Genomic DNA, 18,220 nt, shown 5'->3' with positions numbered 1-18,220 from the left:
TTAGAGTTTTGATCATTATTTTATGTGAGATAAAATTCTCCATACCAGATAGCCTACTGAAGATTCTTTTGAAATGCAACATTATTGTGTTTTCGAGTGTAGGCTATTTCCCTATGCTGTGCTTTATCCTGATACTCTCTGTATTTCTGTAAAAGCAATTATTGACTTTGCTGAAACATATTCCCAAACCTAATGTTAAACTATCTTTTGCATACATTGCCCATGAATACTCCCATTAACCAGTTGTATTTGGTGTCCAGTAGTAACTTAAAGGCAAATTGACTGGATGTATTACATTACAGCATGTGAAGTTACTCATGATCATGAGATACATCACATCTGGCTCAACCATCTTTTAACCACTGATAAGATGTTCTTCCTGCCCTAAAGCAGCCGTCTGCCTCACACACTCATTTGAAAAAACAGGATGTACATGTTTCTCTTTACAGTATTGTAACATATTGTACGTCTTAATTGTATCTCCAAACAAGTCTCTTCATTTTTCTAATTTAATTACTTTGATGCTGGATAAAAATGTCTGCTCATTGCACCCTGGGACGAGACAGAATAGTATATCCTGACGCCCCAATCTGTGATGTCACTGCTATATTCAGCCATTCAGACTGAACAGAGAAATATGACCGACATATTGCTTGTAAATACCCCTGAGGACACAAAATGATCACAATAAAAGGAAAATTCATGGTTTAAACATGGTCGAATAATGTGCTTTTTTACTAATTGCATGACAAAATTCACCACACTGGTTGCTGAAGGTTTGATAATCATATTATGGATCCAAAAAATAAAGGTTTTGTTCAGTTTATATTTGGTTTCTCATGAAGAAAAGTAAGAGTATTTCAGCTAAATTATCATGACCATGAAATTCAATGTATACAATTAATTAAATATCATTAAATTAACTCAAACAGCCAACAAAAAAACGGCATCCAGGCATAAAATATTTGAAGAATTTGAGAAAAATAAGGGGGCAGATTTATTAATTATGAACACTTTACATGTGTATTGACGTTTTATTTAAATATAATGGTTGGTAAAAGGTGCTTTTATATAAATGTTCAGAATATTTATATAAAACCTTATATCTCTTTTTGCATATTTGTGTACATAATAATAATCCTATCTTATTTGTTCAGCCTTCCTTACTGCCTTTTAGAGCAATGCAAAATAAGTCTAATTCCTTATATGTGTACATGTACTTGGCCAATACAAGTGCTGATTCAGATGTTATTGTTTGTGATTCATTTGGAAGAAGAACGACTGGCGTTTTACCCGTATACATTTCTGAGAAAGCAAGTTCCCACTAGTACAAACCTCTAAGAGAGGAACAGGGCACACACCCAGCCCACTGTCATCAGAGCATATATACATACGTTCATGACTTCACAGATAAAAAACCACCTGCTGACTTCACTTCTGCATTAGATGTGAATATTCACAGTGTTATCTCACACACACACACACACACACACCTCTTTTGATAGTGGAATGGAAATAGGCATGCACTTAGAGGAAGTAGGAGCAGCCTCACTCCACTGCTTCACATTTGTAGCTCGATATTTGTACCCAGAGATGCTGTAAGTGAGCAGAATGATATCATGGCAGGGGAGCGCGGTAGGGGGTCAATTGTTAACCGCTTCAATGTGACAGGAACAGGAAGTGGTTAACAGAGTGAGCTACAACATGAGGCTCGTCTGTTCCTCTGTCTCGACACTGCCTGTACATCACCTCAGCCTTCTCAAATACATCCGGCTTTACCATGAATTTAACTTAAATCTGGAGGGAATATCTTCAGCCCCATCCTGCCTGGCACCTGTTTGATTCTTGGGAGCCAAAATGACACACAACCATGCTGGGACTGCCAATGGTACCATGAAGAAGGGACAGGAACTTAAGATTGTGATAGTGGGAGATGGAGGCTGCGGGAAAACATCACTTCTGATGGTTTATGCTAAAGGTGATTTTCCAGAGGTAAGAAGGGCTTCAATGTCATGGGATTCACCTTTAGATATGGATTTTTATTTGTTAATTAGTAAAAAATATGTTATTCCGACTATAGTTAAGGCTGGTAAGGTTGAAATTGTATCTCAATTCAAATTAAATGTTCTAATAGTGAACACTAATGAAATGTTGGAACTCTGAAAGAGGAAGAAATGGCAAATAATATATAATACAAATGTATGATAAAGTTGACATCTTTCTCTGGTGTGTCAAAACAGAAATATGCACCGTCTGTGTTCGAAAAATATGTCACAACCATCTCTCTCGGAGGAAAAGAGATAAAGCTCAACCTGTACGACACAGCTGGTGAGACTCTTTATCACAAATCCCCTCCTTTTCTGAACATGATTAACTTTCTACTGATTGTACATTTTATATTATGTGAAGAGACCACTTTAGGAATAGGGGCAGGCAGCAGATTAACATCACATATACCTACTCAACATTTTTCAGCTAAGACCTCCTCCCACTGTGTTTGATCCTGAAACTGGCAGTCAGAGGAAGTGGTAAATGTCAAATTGATGTCAGAGCATCATCAACATCATCTTTCCGGAACTGACTAATATGCTTTTATGAACTTAGCTTTTAAGCAAATTCAGACTCAATGTTATTTTGAATGTGGTTTTAAATGACTGAATTACTGTACTCAGTTTTAGCCATCAACTGAAAATAGAGTCAGAATAGTATTTATTGTACTATAAATAGTTTAGTTTAAAATATAACGAAATACATTAAATTCAAGGGTTAAGTACCAATAAGTGTAATGTGCTAAGTGTTAAAGTTGAAACGAGTCAATACGTTTCTTATTTATTATTGGAAATGTGTTATATGTTGGTAATGGTTAGGTAGAGTTCTTACAGTGACTTTAGAAATTGTAATGGCACATAACACCGTGCCATTTTGTATTAGTAGTACCTGAATTAAGGTTTTGCTTTGTTACCGGTTTCAATTCAAACAATACCCAGCTAGACACCAGCTGCTGCATTTCTGCAAAACATGAAGTTCCCATGTGAAGAGAAACTGTTTTTAGAAGTCATTATCAGGAAAACCCACGACAGACTGTGCTGACAGCCTATCTTCTATATAATTGCATCAGGGTGCCTTACATCAGCACAAAAGGAAGCTGAAGCCAGGATGTGGTTTCAGACATCTCTGCTAACTTTGTAACATACATCATATCTGTGTGTACAGGCTGTTGCATCGAGGACAGTTGTTTTACTGTGTGCAAACTTTAACATTAATTTGCTTATATGAATTGTGTGCTTTCTTTCTTTTAGGACAGGATGACTATGACAGACTTCGGCCGCTCTCATACCAAGAAGCCAATCTGATTTTAGTCTGCTTCGATGTGACCAACCCCACCAGCTATGAGAATGTCCTGATAAAGGTAATCATTACACTGTGTATTCACCATTACTCTTTCAGGTTGACTGTTCGAATTCAGTTAGTAAATGATTGTTTGAGTGTCTTTTATGATTAACTCATGCGGGCGAGCCTGAATGTGGACATTGCCCCCCACATGGCTGACTCTGTTGTGCTAGAACTTTCTTTTTTTCCCCAAGTGTGAAGACCTTAAGTCTGATGTTAAAAAGAACACACATACAATGCCTCAAGTGCTTAAAGTCCTATTTTGTTTCTGCAGTGGCACCCGGAGGTGAAGCACTTCTGCCGGGACACTCCTGTCATCCTGATTGGCTGCAAGACAGACCTCAGGAAGGATAAAGAGTGTTCGAGGAAGCTCAAAGCCATGAATCAGGTCCCCGTCACTTATACAGAGGTAAAGAAAGGAGGAGTGTGCAGAAATGTAGTGACCTTTAAAAACAGACCTATTGTTTGAGTTTACAGGAAGCACCCAAACAGAACATACAACCACTTAACTGCCAACAGCAATAATGCAATAACAAATCTCTTCAAAATGTACATTAAAGGAATACTCTACCCCCAACATTACCATTTGTATAGCCATAACTTAATCCGTGTTACCTATACATCTTGAAGAAAACTCACACGGTGAAAGAATCTGATACATTGAAATCAGGGTCGCATTTGCCTAAACTAGATCAAATAATCGGTTGGCAAAGTCTCACACAACTCATGCAGAGTAATCCGAGTCAGGTAATCTGCAAAACATTTAATAATTGGCGGTTTTACGCTAAACCCAAACTATTAAAAAACATCTGCAATATTTACTTTAGTTCATTGAGAATTCTTGGTTTATGGATTATTCATGCAAAATGTTTCTAAAATAATTCAAGGTAACAAAAGGTTAATGATAGATAAAGAGAAAGCCATTTTGTGGGTCAGGCATTCCTTTAAGCTCCTTATATAGTTTAATTATTGGTGTTAATGTTGGCTTCCAGGGAGAGGAGACCCGGCAGCAGATGAATGCAGAGCTCTACCTCGAGTGTTCGGCTAAACATCAGGAGAACGTGGAAGACATTTTCAGAGAGGCCACCAAAAGGACTTTGGCTTTCAATCGAAAACAAAAGAACAACAAGAGGAGAAAGAACTGTGTCGTTTTGTGAAGTAAAAAACACACAATAGAGGACTCCACTGGCTAACTTTCTCATCCACACTGAGGAAGGTTGGACATTCAGAGACAAGGGGTTTGCAGCTTCTACTCAGAGAACATTGTGACCTCCTGAATCATCAGCTCTTTATCTACACAAGAACATGACCAATGAGGTAACAGGAAGGAGAGTTTTGCAAGTGGTGTGCAACTTGAAATGCCATTTATTTTAACTTTTGTATGAGATGCATTTTGCGTTTTCTATATTTTCTAATGTAAAGCTTTGTGCCGTTTCAAAAACATGTATTTTCATTAAAGTATGTACATCTTTTAGGATGTCTTTGTTACTGAATCTGGTTTAAAAGCTGCTGGTAGGTAACACATTCCCAGACAGACTAGTTTTTGAAATGTAATACATTATGGTACTGTAGCTTTAAGAAAGCATGTTTGATCAACACCCAACAGAGTTAGTTCATTTCCAGTAAAAACAAAACACTGATCTAGAATTAGTTTTGGAGTCAAAATGAAGCAGACCTCTTATCTTTACCAACAGCGCCCACTAGTGTTGGAAACAATGCATGTTTGCCATGGGTGAACAAGTTTGGTATTTACACGATTCCAACACAGGGGGAATTATTTTCATTGCACAAAAAAACAAGAGACAGAGCAACAATGTTTGATTCGGTGTTTAATTATTAATATACTTTATACAACAATGTACACAGATTGAGGATTTGTTACTGGTCACGTTACTCAAGCACCAGTTAGTCTTGAAATTAATACATTTTTCACAACGGTGAAAACATTGTTTAACATCAGCTACATCATAAAAATGAGGAAATCAAGTTGTTCTGTGCATCTTGGCAACGCTTACATCAAAAGTAACATGTTGGTCTCTGAATAAACATGCTTCATTTTCCCTCAATAAAAGTGATTTGTAAATATTTTTGAATCTCTTCAGATAGCGTTCAGGGAAATGCAATAAAAAAACACTACCATCTTTAGATCTTCAAAATAAAATGACTTTTGTTGCAGTGGGGAAATAAGGCATGATAGACCCAACATTGCTCAAAATAACATTATAGTTGTTTTTTTTACACAAACATGAAACAAAACATTACAGTGAATGAGAGCAAAAGTTTCAGGTTCTGCCAGAAGTTAATTCATACAAATATTTTATTTAGTGATGTTGATTTGAATTAGAAAAACTATTTAGCACTTTTAAAATCATGATTTTGTTATCTTATTCTTACAGTACCGGCAATAATAGCAGCATTTGATCAAAATTCAATTCACCTAAGACATGTCATTAGTTTTACCACAGTAATGAGACATCTCTGTGCATAGCTCTGTGTTCAAATGTTTATCAAGCTTGAAGGAAGCATTAGATTTATCAGGTTTTTACTAATGGTCCATGTATCAAAATGTAAGCATTATGTTAATGAGAACATAAATGGCCTTGGAAGAGTTCGCTAAAAAACACATTTTGATCCTTACTGGGAACAGCACACACTTTTTACGTCCGTTTTCATGTAGCAGCACATTTAGGTGTAACATCATACAAAAATACACAGTTATGGCTGAAGGGAGAAGTAACGGTGTTGTTTTCCCTTTTGTAAAACTTGAAAACAAAAATATATCCGCCACTGACTTAGGAAAAAAAGACACAATGTTTTCTGTAATTGAAGGGCAGTAAGGTATCACTTTTGTTTTTTAAGTTGTTGACCTACAAGTTTAGTAAGAAATACTGTTTAGCAGTGACATAGCACAACAAAGAGTTCAAAACTACACAAACTAATTCAAGAAATGAAGTGCAGCGCGTGAACATGTCCGATTTTGTTCAAGCCAGAGACAGTTTGACCATTTCACAGAAGTATGAAAGACATGGCAGACGTCAGTATGAAGTGCATGACAGAGGTTGTGTCTTCAAAGGCAATCTATGCTCTGTAGATCGATGCTACCTGCCCTTTTTTAGTTGCATATGATTTGAACAAAAGGCTCTCCGAGAGATTCATGCGCTGACAAACACCCAAATGAAAGAGGTCTTCCCGCTCAGTTTTTATGTACATGATAAAGAGTCAAACTGTCCGTATATCAGTGGAACTCACCACTCTGTGTTGTGAAGGACTTTGCAGCAACATCGACAACGATTCATTAGAAAGCAGAAGCCTGTCGGCCAGAGACTTTGGCTGGACGGTGCCGCCATCCCAGCCTGAGAGAAACAGTTTGCTCCAACCTCTGCCAGCATAACCGTGCCGTGGTCACTTTCAAGCCATTGTGCGCGTCGCTTCAAAACTACTGGCCGTTGGTAATAATCTATGAGGTTTCAGTCTTGGTCTTTTTTGTGATTTTTCTCCTGGTTTGTCTGAATTTTTTTGTTGACCACTTGCAATGTGGTGAAGAAATTTCCCAGGAACAAGACAAAGAATGTCAGTGACAGCATAATTACCTGGGGAAAAAAAGGAAAAGTCATGATTTGAACTGAAGCTATATCTGAATCTCTGAAAGGGCTCAGACATTTTTAGTATATGGGAATAACATTCTTTAGAACACTACACGTTATCACAGGTCATGTAAATAAATCAAGTTGAGCCTGTGAACAGACAAACCTTCCATGCACATGTTTTTATTTTACTTCAGAGGTCAACCCACATCAACCATTCTGATAATAGCTTTAAAAGGTTACATTTTTTGTCAGATACTGACAGGGAAAAGGAACACATTAGTTTACAAAGAATCCTGTCAGACATTTTCCTCTAATAAAGATCACCCAAAACAAAAAATACATATTTTCCAATCTTAATCTTATTTTTAATCAACACCATTGTTGGAAATATTGGCCCTAGTACTGCCTTCTTTCAAATATAAATATAGACGTGTATATTTGGATGAACGGTCCCTTCAACAGCTGTTATTTCGGCCTGCCATGCCTCTTGACATTTAAGCCCAGGGCCTTCCAGTGTGACCCTCACCTGCCACTCCTTACAGTCCTCATGTCCTCCCAAGCGAAACAGGGTCAGTGAGTTGTAGAGCTGCCAAAACTGCACAGTGAGAGGAAGCATAATGGTTCATTATGTTGCAGCATGCTCTCATAGCACACATTTCTCCTCAGCTAATGCCGTCTCTTAACTGTTATGGAAAACCCTACCTCTGTATGTACACAGTTAATGCAGATCAAACAATAAATGCTGGTGTGAAATGCATTACAAAGTCTTCCTCACTTTAAGCAATAAAGCTGTACGAAAACGTTGTTTCGACTTACATGGCCACAAAAGAGGAATGGCAAAAGGAAAGTGAGGCCTCTCCACATCCAGGATTGAAATCCCTCTGTAGAGAAACACAACTGTAAAGCACACACAACACTACACCAATGTGTTGTTATCCAGTCATTAATTACAGATGGTTTTAGTTAGTAGCTAATTCGTTGAGCTACTCGGATTACATCTGCTTGGCAGCACACTGATTTGAACAAATGTCTCCGTCACCTTTACCCTATTTTTTCCGACACGGTGTTACAGTTGGCTCAAGAGTTCAAACGATTGAAATGACTGCCCCCAAAAATAGCGTTCATCTTACCCACTGTGAGGTCCAGCTGATTTCTCTCTCCCAACGCTCGCAACCGGTATAAGCAGCCCCTCTGGTAGTAATACTGGAGGTACTGAACAAAGCCTGCAGGACAAATTGAGAGTACAAAGAGATTACTTCATATCTCAGAACTGGAAAGAAAACTTTCTTTAAGGACTGCATCCAACAATCATTTTCTTTAAAGATTGATCTGCCAATTTGTTTTTTATAAAACACCAGATGGCAGGGAAAATGGTCTGTTCCAAGAAATGTCTATACATCAGAATCAGATTCTTTTATGACAGAATCGGTTTTATTCCTGGTATTTACACATACCAGGAATTTCCTTTGGTATATGTGGTGAATACAAAGACACAGAAAGAAGAATACGTAAGAAATAAAATAAAATAAAATAGCACTTCTTTGATAACAGCATTTTCGGCCATTTTTGCATGAAAAACAGTTAATCCACTATTAAGCTGTTGCAGCAAAAGTCCAAAAAAATGGACAGCAACTTATAACATGAAGCTTAAAGTGAAATATGTTCCTTATGTCCTCAAAACAAAAATAAATAGCTGCATTTGTAGGTGGTTTCTTGTTAAAGAGGAACATCTGTTTATTCATTTGGTTTATCACCCAAACCCCCGACCAAAGAGCAATGTCACAAAGTCCTCACATCATGAGTTGTACTGTTGTAACAGTACAACTGTTGTATTACAGATGCAACAATACAGGCTATCAGTGTCCAGAGTATACAATCATTAATGCACAAAAATCCTGGTAATTAATTGAGAAAATCTTCATAAATCAAGACCCGTGTATTCACTAGAAAGGAGTCTTTTAGTGTCAGCTTTTAGTATGAGGAAGGTTGTGTACACTTCGTCTAAATACGTTTACACAGCATTTAGTCACTGATATTTATATAGAGAAATGTCATGATGAGTGAACACATTCCCAACAATATTTAACTATTGAAATCTTTCCAACAGCCATTATAAGGTAATTACAAAAATACTGGCTTTAGAGCTGTTGTCACACTACATGTCAATACGGTGAATCAGCTACATCTTCTCCAAAAGTCAACTTGAACCTTTTATTTTAAATAATGCAAATTTGCTTTTATATATTGATCATTACAATGACCTAATGTCTTTGCTTTTGACTTGCTTCTTGATTACTGTCCCTATACTGTATAAATATGTTCCTACATAGAAAAGTGTTTGTAGTGGTAACAACACAATGTTACAGCTGATACTTGACCCAGACTTGGTCTACTATAATACCATGTTGTGACAGTTTGACAGCGTCAGATATAAACCATTACTTGTTACGATTTATTAATTGTCTTATCTCCTCCTTTTTATATAAGGAAAGAACAACATACTTAACATTAAGGTCACAGTCAAGGCGATTTGTCGTTTACTCTGGCAGAAAGTTGATCATTCGTCAAATCAAAAAGGCCAAATGTTATCATGTGACAGGTTCGTTAGGGTGAGGATGTGCCGCTTTCTTGGATCATTGTAAAATATTTTCCAGCCGAAAGACATTTCAAGACTACACACAATTTCCTGATATTTCATTGAACAACTGTTTTATTAATGAATCAATAACATAATTGCCAGATTGATAAATAAAAAAAGTAATTATTGGTTGCAGCCCTACATTAGAGTTATATTTAGCTTTATAGAAATGCAATTCATACCAGAGTGCCAGATATGTTACAACAATTCTCCTTTATCTGTCAAATCTGGTGTCTGTCACGGATGATGTAACACAGAGACAGCACATGGCAGAGCGCCTCAAATATCCTCACATGACCACAGTCAGCGAAAAACATGTGACATACATATTTAGCTACAAGATACTCGCAACAAAAAGAGGGATTTCTGTTACCCCTTCAAACTACTTTTAATCTCAAAAAAGTGAATGCTGCTTTTTGAGGATGAACTCCCTCATGTTTGGGTGACAACAATATAAGGAAAATACATTATTCTGAAATGGTCCGGCCAAACAGACTTCCTAAAGAGAAGCTGGTTCAAAGTCGAGTAAACAAATGAAACTCTTACTCTGATAAATGCAGAACGCGAGGAACTGGCTTCTGAACATCTGATACACTGGTCCCTCCGGCCTGGGGGGGAAAAAACATACGGTTAAACAAAACTGGAGCCCTTTTTGTCTCCGAAGTCGCTCGCCTGTGTGGGATTGTACAAAATAAAAGTACAACTATAACGGCTGAAACAAAGCCAAAAACTCACCATGTGAGCATCACACCCGACAGAAAGGTGGAGACATAATGGTGAAACACCCACCAACCGTAGATCCTGAAAAGCAGAAGAAGACATTTACCATTGTACAACCTAGCCATTAAAAAAAATACTTTTCCTATAATAATAATTAACTATTACAATTCCAACAGAATGCAGTGCCTCAGGGTTGACACACAACACACCTGGAGCCATTGCTCATGAGGATGCTTTCCCGTATGGTCAATGTGCAGTAGTACCACACCAGCAAAAAGTTGAAGATTTCATCAGTGACTCTAAACAAATAAAGAAAATAAATATAATAAAACCACTTTTAACATTTGTATTATTTAAAGAAAACAATATGCAGAAACATTCTCTCACCGGTAGTTGAGGAAGAAGAGGCTTATTGCTCCAAACATCAGGATTATTGTCATATAAAGCTTGAACTTCTCATACTCGTCTTTATAGGCAAATCTATCAATTAAAATGGAGGTAAAAAAAGAAGGTGATAAATACACAAAAACCAAACCATATTTTTCACACTGAATACTTGACTTACTTTGCCTGGTTGCTGAGAAGCGTTACGTTCACACTGCCCAGGACCAGATTCAGGTACAGTCTGAAAAACACACACAAATGGAAAAACAATAAGTAATACAACATGTCTGTGATGTGAAGTGTTGCCATGAAAAAAGTACCGACCCGTTTTTCTTCGGCAAATACGCTTCCATATCAAAGAACACATTTTCTTTATCTTTTATTTGTGTTTTCATATCCGCTATTAGTTTCAGTTCTTGCTCGTCACATGTTTTGGAACACCTGTGGAGAAAAAACCAAAATGATCATTAATGGAAAAGGAAATAAGAGCAAGAAGAAATAGCTTTGATCTCGAAGGCACATATAGATCATAACTCACCTCTTCAATCTGGCTTTTAATGTGTGATTGTTTTTGTATCATTTGACTCTAACTATATATTTATTTGTTATTCCTTTATTTCATTTTCTCTTCACTATATATGTAAAGCGTCATTGAGCACCTGTAAAAGCGCTAACAAATTAAATCTATTATTCTAACTTTTTAATAGCATGTACATTTACTAAAAGAAAGTGTCCCCAACAAAAGCACTCAAATCAAAACTAAAAGACCACTTATTCAAAGAACGTATACAAAACGTGTATCTTCTAAAAGAGGCTGATGAATGTGATGAATCACAAACTGATAATAAACAAGTTCACTGATGAAGAGTGTAGTTCAGGAAACCAAGCTGTTAAAGAATCATGACATGTTCTGTCTTGATCAGAGAACACTTACTTGGTCAAACTCCACCTTAGGTCTTTCAGGCATTTCTTCTGTTTACTGATGGCGCTGCTGCATGTTGTCTGAAGGCTGGTGAGCTCCTCAAGTTTTTGTCTGTACACTTTGTGAGTTTCCTAGTTATCAAACAAACACAACAAAATGGTGGAGAACATGTGTAAGGACAAAAGTGGAGAGTGATTCTTTGCTATTGAGAGAAAAATGCAAATGTTTTAATCTGCAGCCACAAATGTATCAAAATACAAGCACTACTGATGGGAAACTATGCATGGAATGATATACAGTTGCAAGAAAAAAGTATGTGAACCCTTTGGAACTACCTGGATTTCTGCATAAATTGGTCATAAAATGTGTTCTGATCTTCATCTAAGTCACAACAATAGACAAACAGTCTGCTTAAGCTAAAACCACACAATTATATGTTTTTATTGAACACACCATGTAAACATTCACAGTGCAGGGTGTGAACCCCTTGGATTTAATAACTGGTTGACCCTCCTTTGGCAGCAATAACCTCAACCAAACGTTTCCTATAGTTGCATATCAGACCTGCACAACGGTCAGGAGGAATTTTGGACCATTCCTCTTTACAAAACTGTTTCAGTTCAGCAATATTCTTGGGATGTCTGGTGTGAATCGCTCTCTTGAGGTCATGCCACAGCATCTCAATTGAGTTGAGGTCAGGACTCTGACTGGGCCACTCCAGAAGGCGTATTTTCTTCTGTTGAAGCCATTCTTGATTTACTTCTGTGCTTTGAGTCGTTGTCCTGTTGCATCACCCATCTTCTGTTGAGCTTCAATTGGTGGACAGATGGCCTTAAGTAGGGATGCTCCGATAGATCGGTCACCGATCGATCGGAGCATCCCTAGCCTTAAGTTCTCCAGCAAAATGTCTTGATAAACTTGAGAATTCATTTTTCCGTCGATGATGGCAATCTGTCCAGGCCCTGAGGCAGCAAAGCAGCCCCAAACCATGATGCTCCCTCCACCATACTTCACAGTTGGGATGAGGTTTTGATGTTGGTGTGCTGTGCCTTTTTTTCTCCACACATAGCGTTGTGTGTTCCTTCCAAACAACTCAACTTTGGTTTCATCTGTCCACAGAATATTTTGCCAGTAGTGCTGTGGAACATCCAGGTGCTCTTTTGCAAACTTCAAACGTGGACAGCAGTGGCTTCCTCCGACCAACTTATGCAGAAATCCAGGTAATTCCAAAGGGTTCACATTTTCTTGCAACTGTATTCCAATGAAAATACTTTTTTTTTTTTTTTTTAAAAGGACCAAATAATGTTATATACAAGGCTTTGCCAATCATAAAAAAAAAAAAACCCTTAATGGACAACAAGGCCAATCATAGGAATTGTGATTATTTAGAAGGTCCACAGGGCAATCAACAGTGTGTAATTCACTAAGTCTCTTAAACCCCACAGACAGAATATGGGTAGGAGCTAATACAGATGTACAAATATGCAATCTGAGGAAAAGCAACTGTAGGCTGTTTCTTTGCACTAAAACATGTTGGCTGTATTTTGGAACATCCCCAAACAGTTGACAGTCACCTTCATTCTCTTTCCCAATGGAGCAGCTGCAGATTTTACATTGTGATGGCATCACAGGTCTTATTTGCCTGGTACTAGCATAGGCAGAAGGGTGATCGTGCCACAACACCACCATGATGCTTTATTTTTAACCTAAAAGGGGAGCTGTATCTCTTCCTATTATTGACCACTTATGTTGTTGTTTCAAGTTAGCTAGCTAGCCAACGTGAGCTAGTGTGGTAATGGTAAAGGATGATGATGTATTCAATGACTTCTGCAAAATGGTGTTATCAAACAAAGCCATAGCGTGAAGTTACCTTAACACATTTCTTAGTAAGTTCAATAGAATTAATTCAAGAATTATTCAATTGTTAGCTAAGTTACTGTAGCTGCTCATTAGCCGCCTAGCAGCAACACAAGTAACCTGCTGCTAACGTTAGCTGCAGAAACACACGGGTGTTACTCACAATTCAAAGATGTTAACACATCCTGACATTTGTCCATCCCTTAAATACAATTTTCCAACAGCAAAGTTATTGGTTGAAAAAGCTGCGTTTACGGGTGAGCTGAGAATGAATGGCGAATAGGAAGGAGCCATCCAAACTAACGTAGTAGCTGTCAGTGCCATCCACGACATGCTATCCGAACAGCAGGCTACCATTAATGGTTTACTGGTTTTAGTGTCACCTGTAGTTGTTGATATTCCTCGTCCATTTCCTCCCACTCCGTCTGAAACCTCGGCTTGGACATTGTGGCACAGCAGCTGATGTATGAAGGAGGATGGCTCCACTAGCTGGCTCTCACCCAGGGTCTGACTGTCTGCCCACTCAGGAGGAGCCGCTTTAAACGGACTGCAGGGCGCATGCGCACCACTGTGGTTAAACCATAGGTTGAACACTGTCTATGGTAGAGCATTAAACTAATAAAATACACAGAGGTGGAAGAAATACTCAGATCAGAATACTCTGTTACAAGTACAATTTCTGCATTCAAAATGTTAGTTAAAAGTACAAAAGTATTGGCATCAAATTATATTTAAAGGACCACAATTAAAAGTACTCATTATACTAATTTCTAATCATATAGGCCTATTATGTTTTTTTTAATATAATATTTGTATACATGTTGATGCATTAAAGTGTTAGTAAAGGTGCAACTTATTTTATGTACTTTGTATGCTGCAGGGTAGTTTCTGAATTTGACTCCAGGTGTACATAAAGTCAGAGTTTAGTGTTGATTATATTCCACATCATTAATCCAAATCTGCAAAGTAACTAAAGGTACACAAATACATGTAGTGGAGTAAAAGTACATAATTTACCTCTGAATTGAAGTGGAATAGAAGATAACAAAATTTAAATTCTCAAGTAAGTAGTACCTCAACATTTTACTCAAGTACAGTACTTGAGTATAATGTACTTAGATACTTTCCACCACTGCATAGGTTGAACATTTAAGTAATAACATACAATTTAAGAACAATTAACATAAACATGACTTTGGCATGAGTTACTCCCTCCAGACACACACTGTTTAACATTAATACAGCACCAACTAAAGTACACAATTATGTTCAGTGGTGTAATGTAACTAAATATATGTACTTAAGTAAAACATTGTGGCACATTATGGGACATTACTTGAGTATTTTCAAATAATACTACTTTATACTTTAACTCCACTAAATTTTGTTGGCACATTTGTACTTTTTACTCTACTACATTTATTTTGCAAATGTAGTTACCTTATAGATTTAGGTTAATACAAACATATACATCGACATGTACATTATCATATATTATTATAGGGTAAGCTACCAAGTACCCTGCTGAAAAAACCAGCTTAGACCAACAAGGCTGGTTTTATCAGCAGGGTAGTGTTTTCCAAATATTGGTTTGTTTACCAAGTGCAAGACTGCATTGATGGAGGCATTAATGTATCAATAATTTTAAAACAAAAATATCTGGTGTTTAAATGGCCCATAGTGTGCCCATACTGCATCACTTTTGGTAGGCCTACTTAAAGTATTTTGATGCCAATACTTTTTTTACTTGTACTTAAGTACACATTTGAATGCAGTACTTTTACTTGTGAATGAGTATTTTTACACTTTAGTATTGTTACATTTGATTTATTAAATCATCTGAGTACTTCTCCCTCCACTGCTTATCTCTTATGTTTTAACATTCACACTCGGCATCAACTAGACTAGAGTACACAATTATGTTGCTAGGATACAGTGAATGCTGTTGCAGACCCAAGCTAGGAAAGTTTGTGCGGCTAGCCGGGTTAGCTAATATGTTTTTTTATTAATTCGGTAGTTACATGGCCTTAGTTTACAGGCGGATTGAGTTTAAGTAAATCATCCGCTTGGACACATCGCTAAGGTACAAGTATCATCCTAACGTGGTCGTTGTCAATTAAACTGTATTGAAGCTAACGTTAACTAACACCATTAAATAGCTAGTTATTATGTTAGCATAAAATGTGCTTGTGGCTAACCTGCTCATTTGAAAATATGTTGTATTAAAAGTATTCTAAATGCAGTGGTTGGACAAAAATGTAGATACTTTACTGAGGATTAAGTAGTGACAACACAGTGTATAAATACTATGTTACTGCTAAGAGTCCTGCATTCAAAAGAGTTTCAAGATCAAACTAAAAGTAACAGTTACCCAATGCACAATGGCCCATTTTTTATTCATGTATATTTTATGACTGGATTATAATTGGTAATGCATTAATGGGTTAATTACTGTTATTTTTAATGAACATCAGTAGAGAACAGAATATAAATTACAGTACTTACTTTTTTCATGTTTTTGCATGATCTATTTGTATCAGCACTGCTGAAATCATGTATATCCAATAAAAGAAATAAAAATGCTTTAATTATATGTAGTAACATGTGAATATTGTGTTTTGTTGGTTGTTTTAAGTTTAAACAATTCTGTATTTTGGTAATTTTTTCTCAAATATTCACACAGTTCTGTTTATAAATTGTATATTCAACATGAAATAAAGAGCAATGTGTTGTTATTATAGTTTTAAAAGGTCACTCCTAGGTTTACTGCTTCACGGTTGTAACATGTTATCTGACTATGTTACAGGGTTTTCATCAAGCTACGCCCAGCCATGCATTATCTTCAAACATCTAAAAAAAGTAGAGCATTACTGGATATTAAGTCACAGAAATGTGGACTGCGGCACACAATATTCTCTGTCATCGGAAATGAATACACTGGAGAGTGGCAAGACAACAAAAAGCACGGTGAGATTCCTCTGATGTGAGCTTCTACTAACCTACAAGGACATGTATGAACCACTGTTTATGGAGCATGACACACTTTGACCACACTAGATAACTTATTTGCTTATTTGTTTGAAAGGGAAGGGAACTCAGGTCTGGAAAAAGTCTGGTGCCATTTATCATGGAGAGTGGAAATTTGGAAAACCTGATGGATATGGTACCTACAGTGTACTGATCCCTGAAACAAAGGAGTTGGCAAAGAAGTACTGTGGTGAATGGAAACATGGAAAGAAGCATGTATGTATTCTATACAGTGTTCATGCACAATCTATCAGATGTATTCACGCTCTGAGATATGTTATGTGTTCTTTTCTATCTCTTCAGGGGTATGGGATGTACCTCTACAATAACTTAGCAGTTTATGAAGGGGAGTGGAGTGAGAACCAACGGAGTGGATGGGGAAGGATGTACTACGAGAGCAGAGATATCTATGAGGGAGAGTGGATGAAGGATAAGAACAATGGGCAGGGCATCATCCGATGTGGTAAGAGCACTGGGTTCACATACATTGTTAACATCTCAAATAGAGGACATTATAGTTGGTCAAGATGGTGGATTTTTAAATGGTACTTTCGGACTTGTTTCCAAGCAAATGGAAACTGGTATGAAGGCACCTGGAGAGAAGGCAAGAAGAACGGCGATGGAAAGTTTTACTACTCTGACAGAGGCCAGCTCTATGAAGGCATTTGGTTGGATGGAGTAGCAAAATGTGGGACCCTGTCTGATCTTGGGAGGAATGAAGCACCAACACCATCAAAGTGTCAAATTCCACAGGTAAAACATCTTCATTGTGATTTGCAGCGATTGCAGGCACTCTCTCCCCTTATGTCACAATATTAAACAATCATGGACAACAAATCAAGTTTTCTTTTAACGTTTTATTGTGTATGAACATGTTCTTTCTTTAAGGTACATCTTGTGGATATGCAGTTGGTTTTAAAGGAATCCGAGGAAGCCTACCTTGAGACGATCAACAGGAAGTTTCCACTCCACAACACACTAACAGAAAACGAGTAAAACAGAAAATAAATGGCATGATGGCATTTTCAGCTTGATTTTATTTACACCTTCTGTCCGTTCTTATCTGTGGAGCCAAGCAAAACATCAATTGATATTTAAAAAACATAAGGGAAATCATTTAAGTCTTATACCAGGACTATTGGACTGACCAAATATTTAGCATTACTGTGTTTTTCATACACTGAACTCTGACAATGATGGCACCTATCAACATCAAACTACATTCATTTGTACTTCTGAACTATCTCTTCCAATACAGACTGCTAACTCAGATAAATCCCGTCTTCTAAATTGTTGAGATGAAAACCTAAGCTACATTTCATTTGGATAAGTACCAGAATGATTGAAAAGCACTTCATGGGAGTCAAGGATGAAAGCAACATGCTAATTCAGGATTTAAGAGACAAGTGGAGTGCTCAGACTTTACAAAATGACGCACAGAGAAACACGTGTCCCTAATAATAACGATTACTTCATCAGGACTGCTAATTTTCTTTCCTCTCTCTAAAAATGTAAATTGTGAAAAGCCAAGAGGATAATTATGATAAATCATCATGAGACAGGGCTGGCTTGGTTAGTTATCCAGCATAGGTGATGGTTAACATGTTACAGTATATAACATTAAGTCATGAAGTACATTTTAATATGAAAGCATTCTAAATTTGATGTGTTTAACTTGCGTAAGTGTTTGAAAGT

At 37.1% G+C, this 18,220-nt stretch overlaps 3 protein-coding genes across 4 annotated transcripts; 2 read left to right on the top strand and 1 right to left on the bottom strand.

The window, feature by feature from the left end:
* Window positions 1–1,108: 1,108 nt before the first annotated feature.
* On the top strand, window positions 1,109–4,864 carry rhof (ras homolog family member F). Its single transcript, XM_034234180.1, has 5 exons — window positions 1,109–1,992; window positions 2,241–2,328; window positions 3,300–3,409; window positions 3,665–3,799; window positions 4,383–4,864. The coding sequence occupies exons 1-5, from the start codon at window positions 1,858–1,860 to the stop codon at window positions 4,545–4,547; spliced, it is 633 nt and encodes a 210-aa protein (XP_034090071.1). The 5' UTR covers window positions 1,109–1,857; the 3' UTR covers window positions 4,548–4,864.
* A 337-nt stretch (window positions 4,865–5,201) lies between these two features.
* On the bottom strand, window positions 5,202–14,035 carry tmem120b (transmembrane protein 120B). Its single transcript, XM_034234176.1, has 12 exons — window positions 13,882–14,035; window positions 11,654–11,772; window positions 11,044–11,160; window positions 10,901–10,960; window positions 10,723–10,815; window positions 10,545–10,634; window positions 10,351–10,416; window positions 10,162–10,223; window positions 8,108–8,200; window positions 7,794–7,858; window positions 7,504–7,572; window positions 5,202–6,980 (listed from the first exon to the last, which is right to left on the bottom strand). Exons 1-12 carry the CDS (start codon window positions 13,942–13,944, stop codon window positions 6,858–6,860), a joined length of 1,020 nt encoding a protein of 339 aa, XP_034090067.1. The 5' UTR covers window positions 13,945–14,035; the 3' UTR covers window positions 5,202–6,857.
* On the top strand, window positions 12,844–17,545 carry morn3 (MORN repeat containing 3). 2 transcript variants are annotated; one of them, XM_034234177.1, is made up of 6 exons: window positions 12,844–12,861; window positions 16,305–16,465; window positions 16,584–16,741; window positions 16,829–16,988; window positions 17,094–17,278; window positions 17,414–17,545. In XM_034234177.1, exons 1-6 carry the CDS (start codon window positions 12,848–12,850, stop codon window positions 17,519–17,521), a joined length of 786 nt encoding a protein of 261 aa, XP_034090068.1. In that variant the 5' UTR covers window positions 12,844–12,847; the 3' UTR covers window positions 17,522–17,545. The 2 variants fall into 2 exon arrangements, with proteins under 2 accessions (XP_034090068.1, XP_034090069.1); XM_034234178.1 differs by lacking the exon at window positions 12,844–12,861 and adding an exon at window positions 15,445–15,581.
* The last annotated feature ends 675 nt before the right edge of the window (window positions 17,546–18,220 follow it).

Source organism: Gymnodraco acuticeps, unplaced genomic scaffold (assembly GCF_902827175.1).
Source record: "Gymnodraco acuticeps unplaced genomic scaffold, fGymAcu1.1, whole genome shotgun sequence".
Lineage (NCBI taxonomy): Eukaryota > Metazoa > Chordata > Actinopteri > Perciformes > Bathydraconidae > Gymnodraco > Gymnodraco acuticeps.
This window is presented reverse-complemented; position numbering and strand designations above follow the sequence as displayed.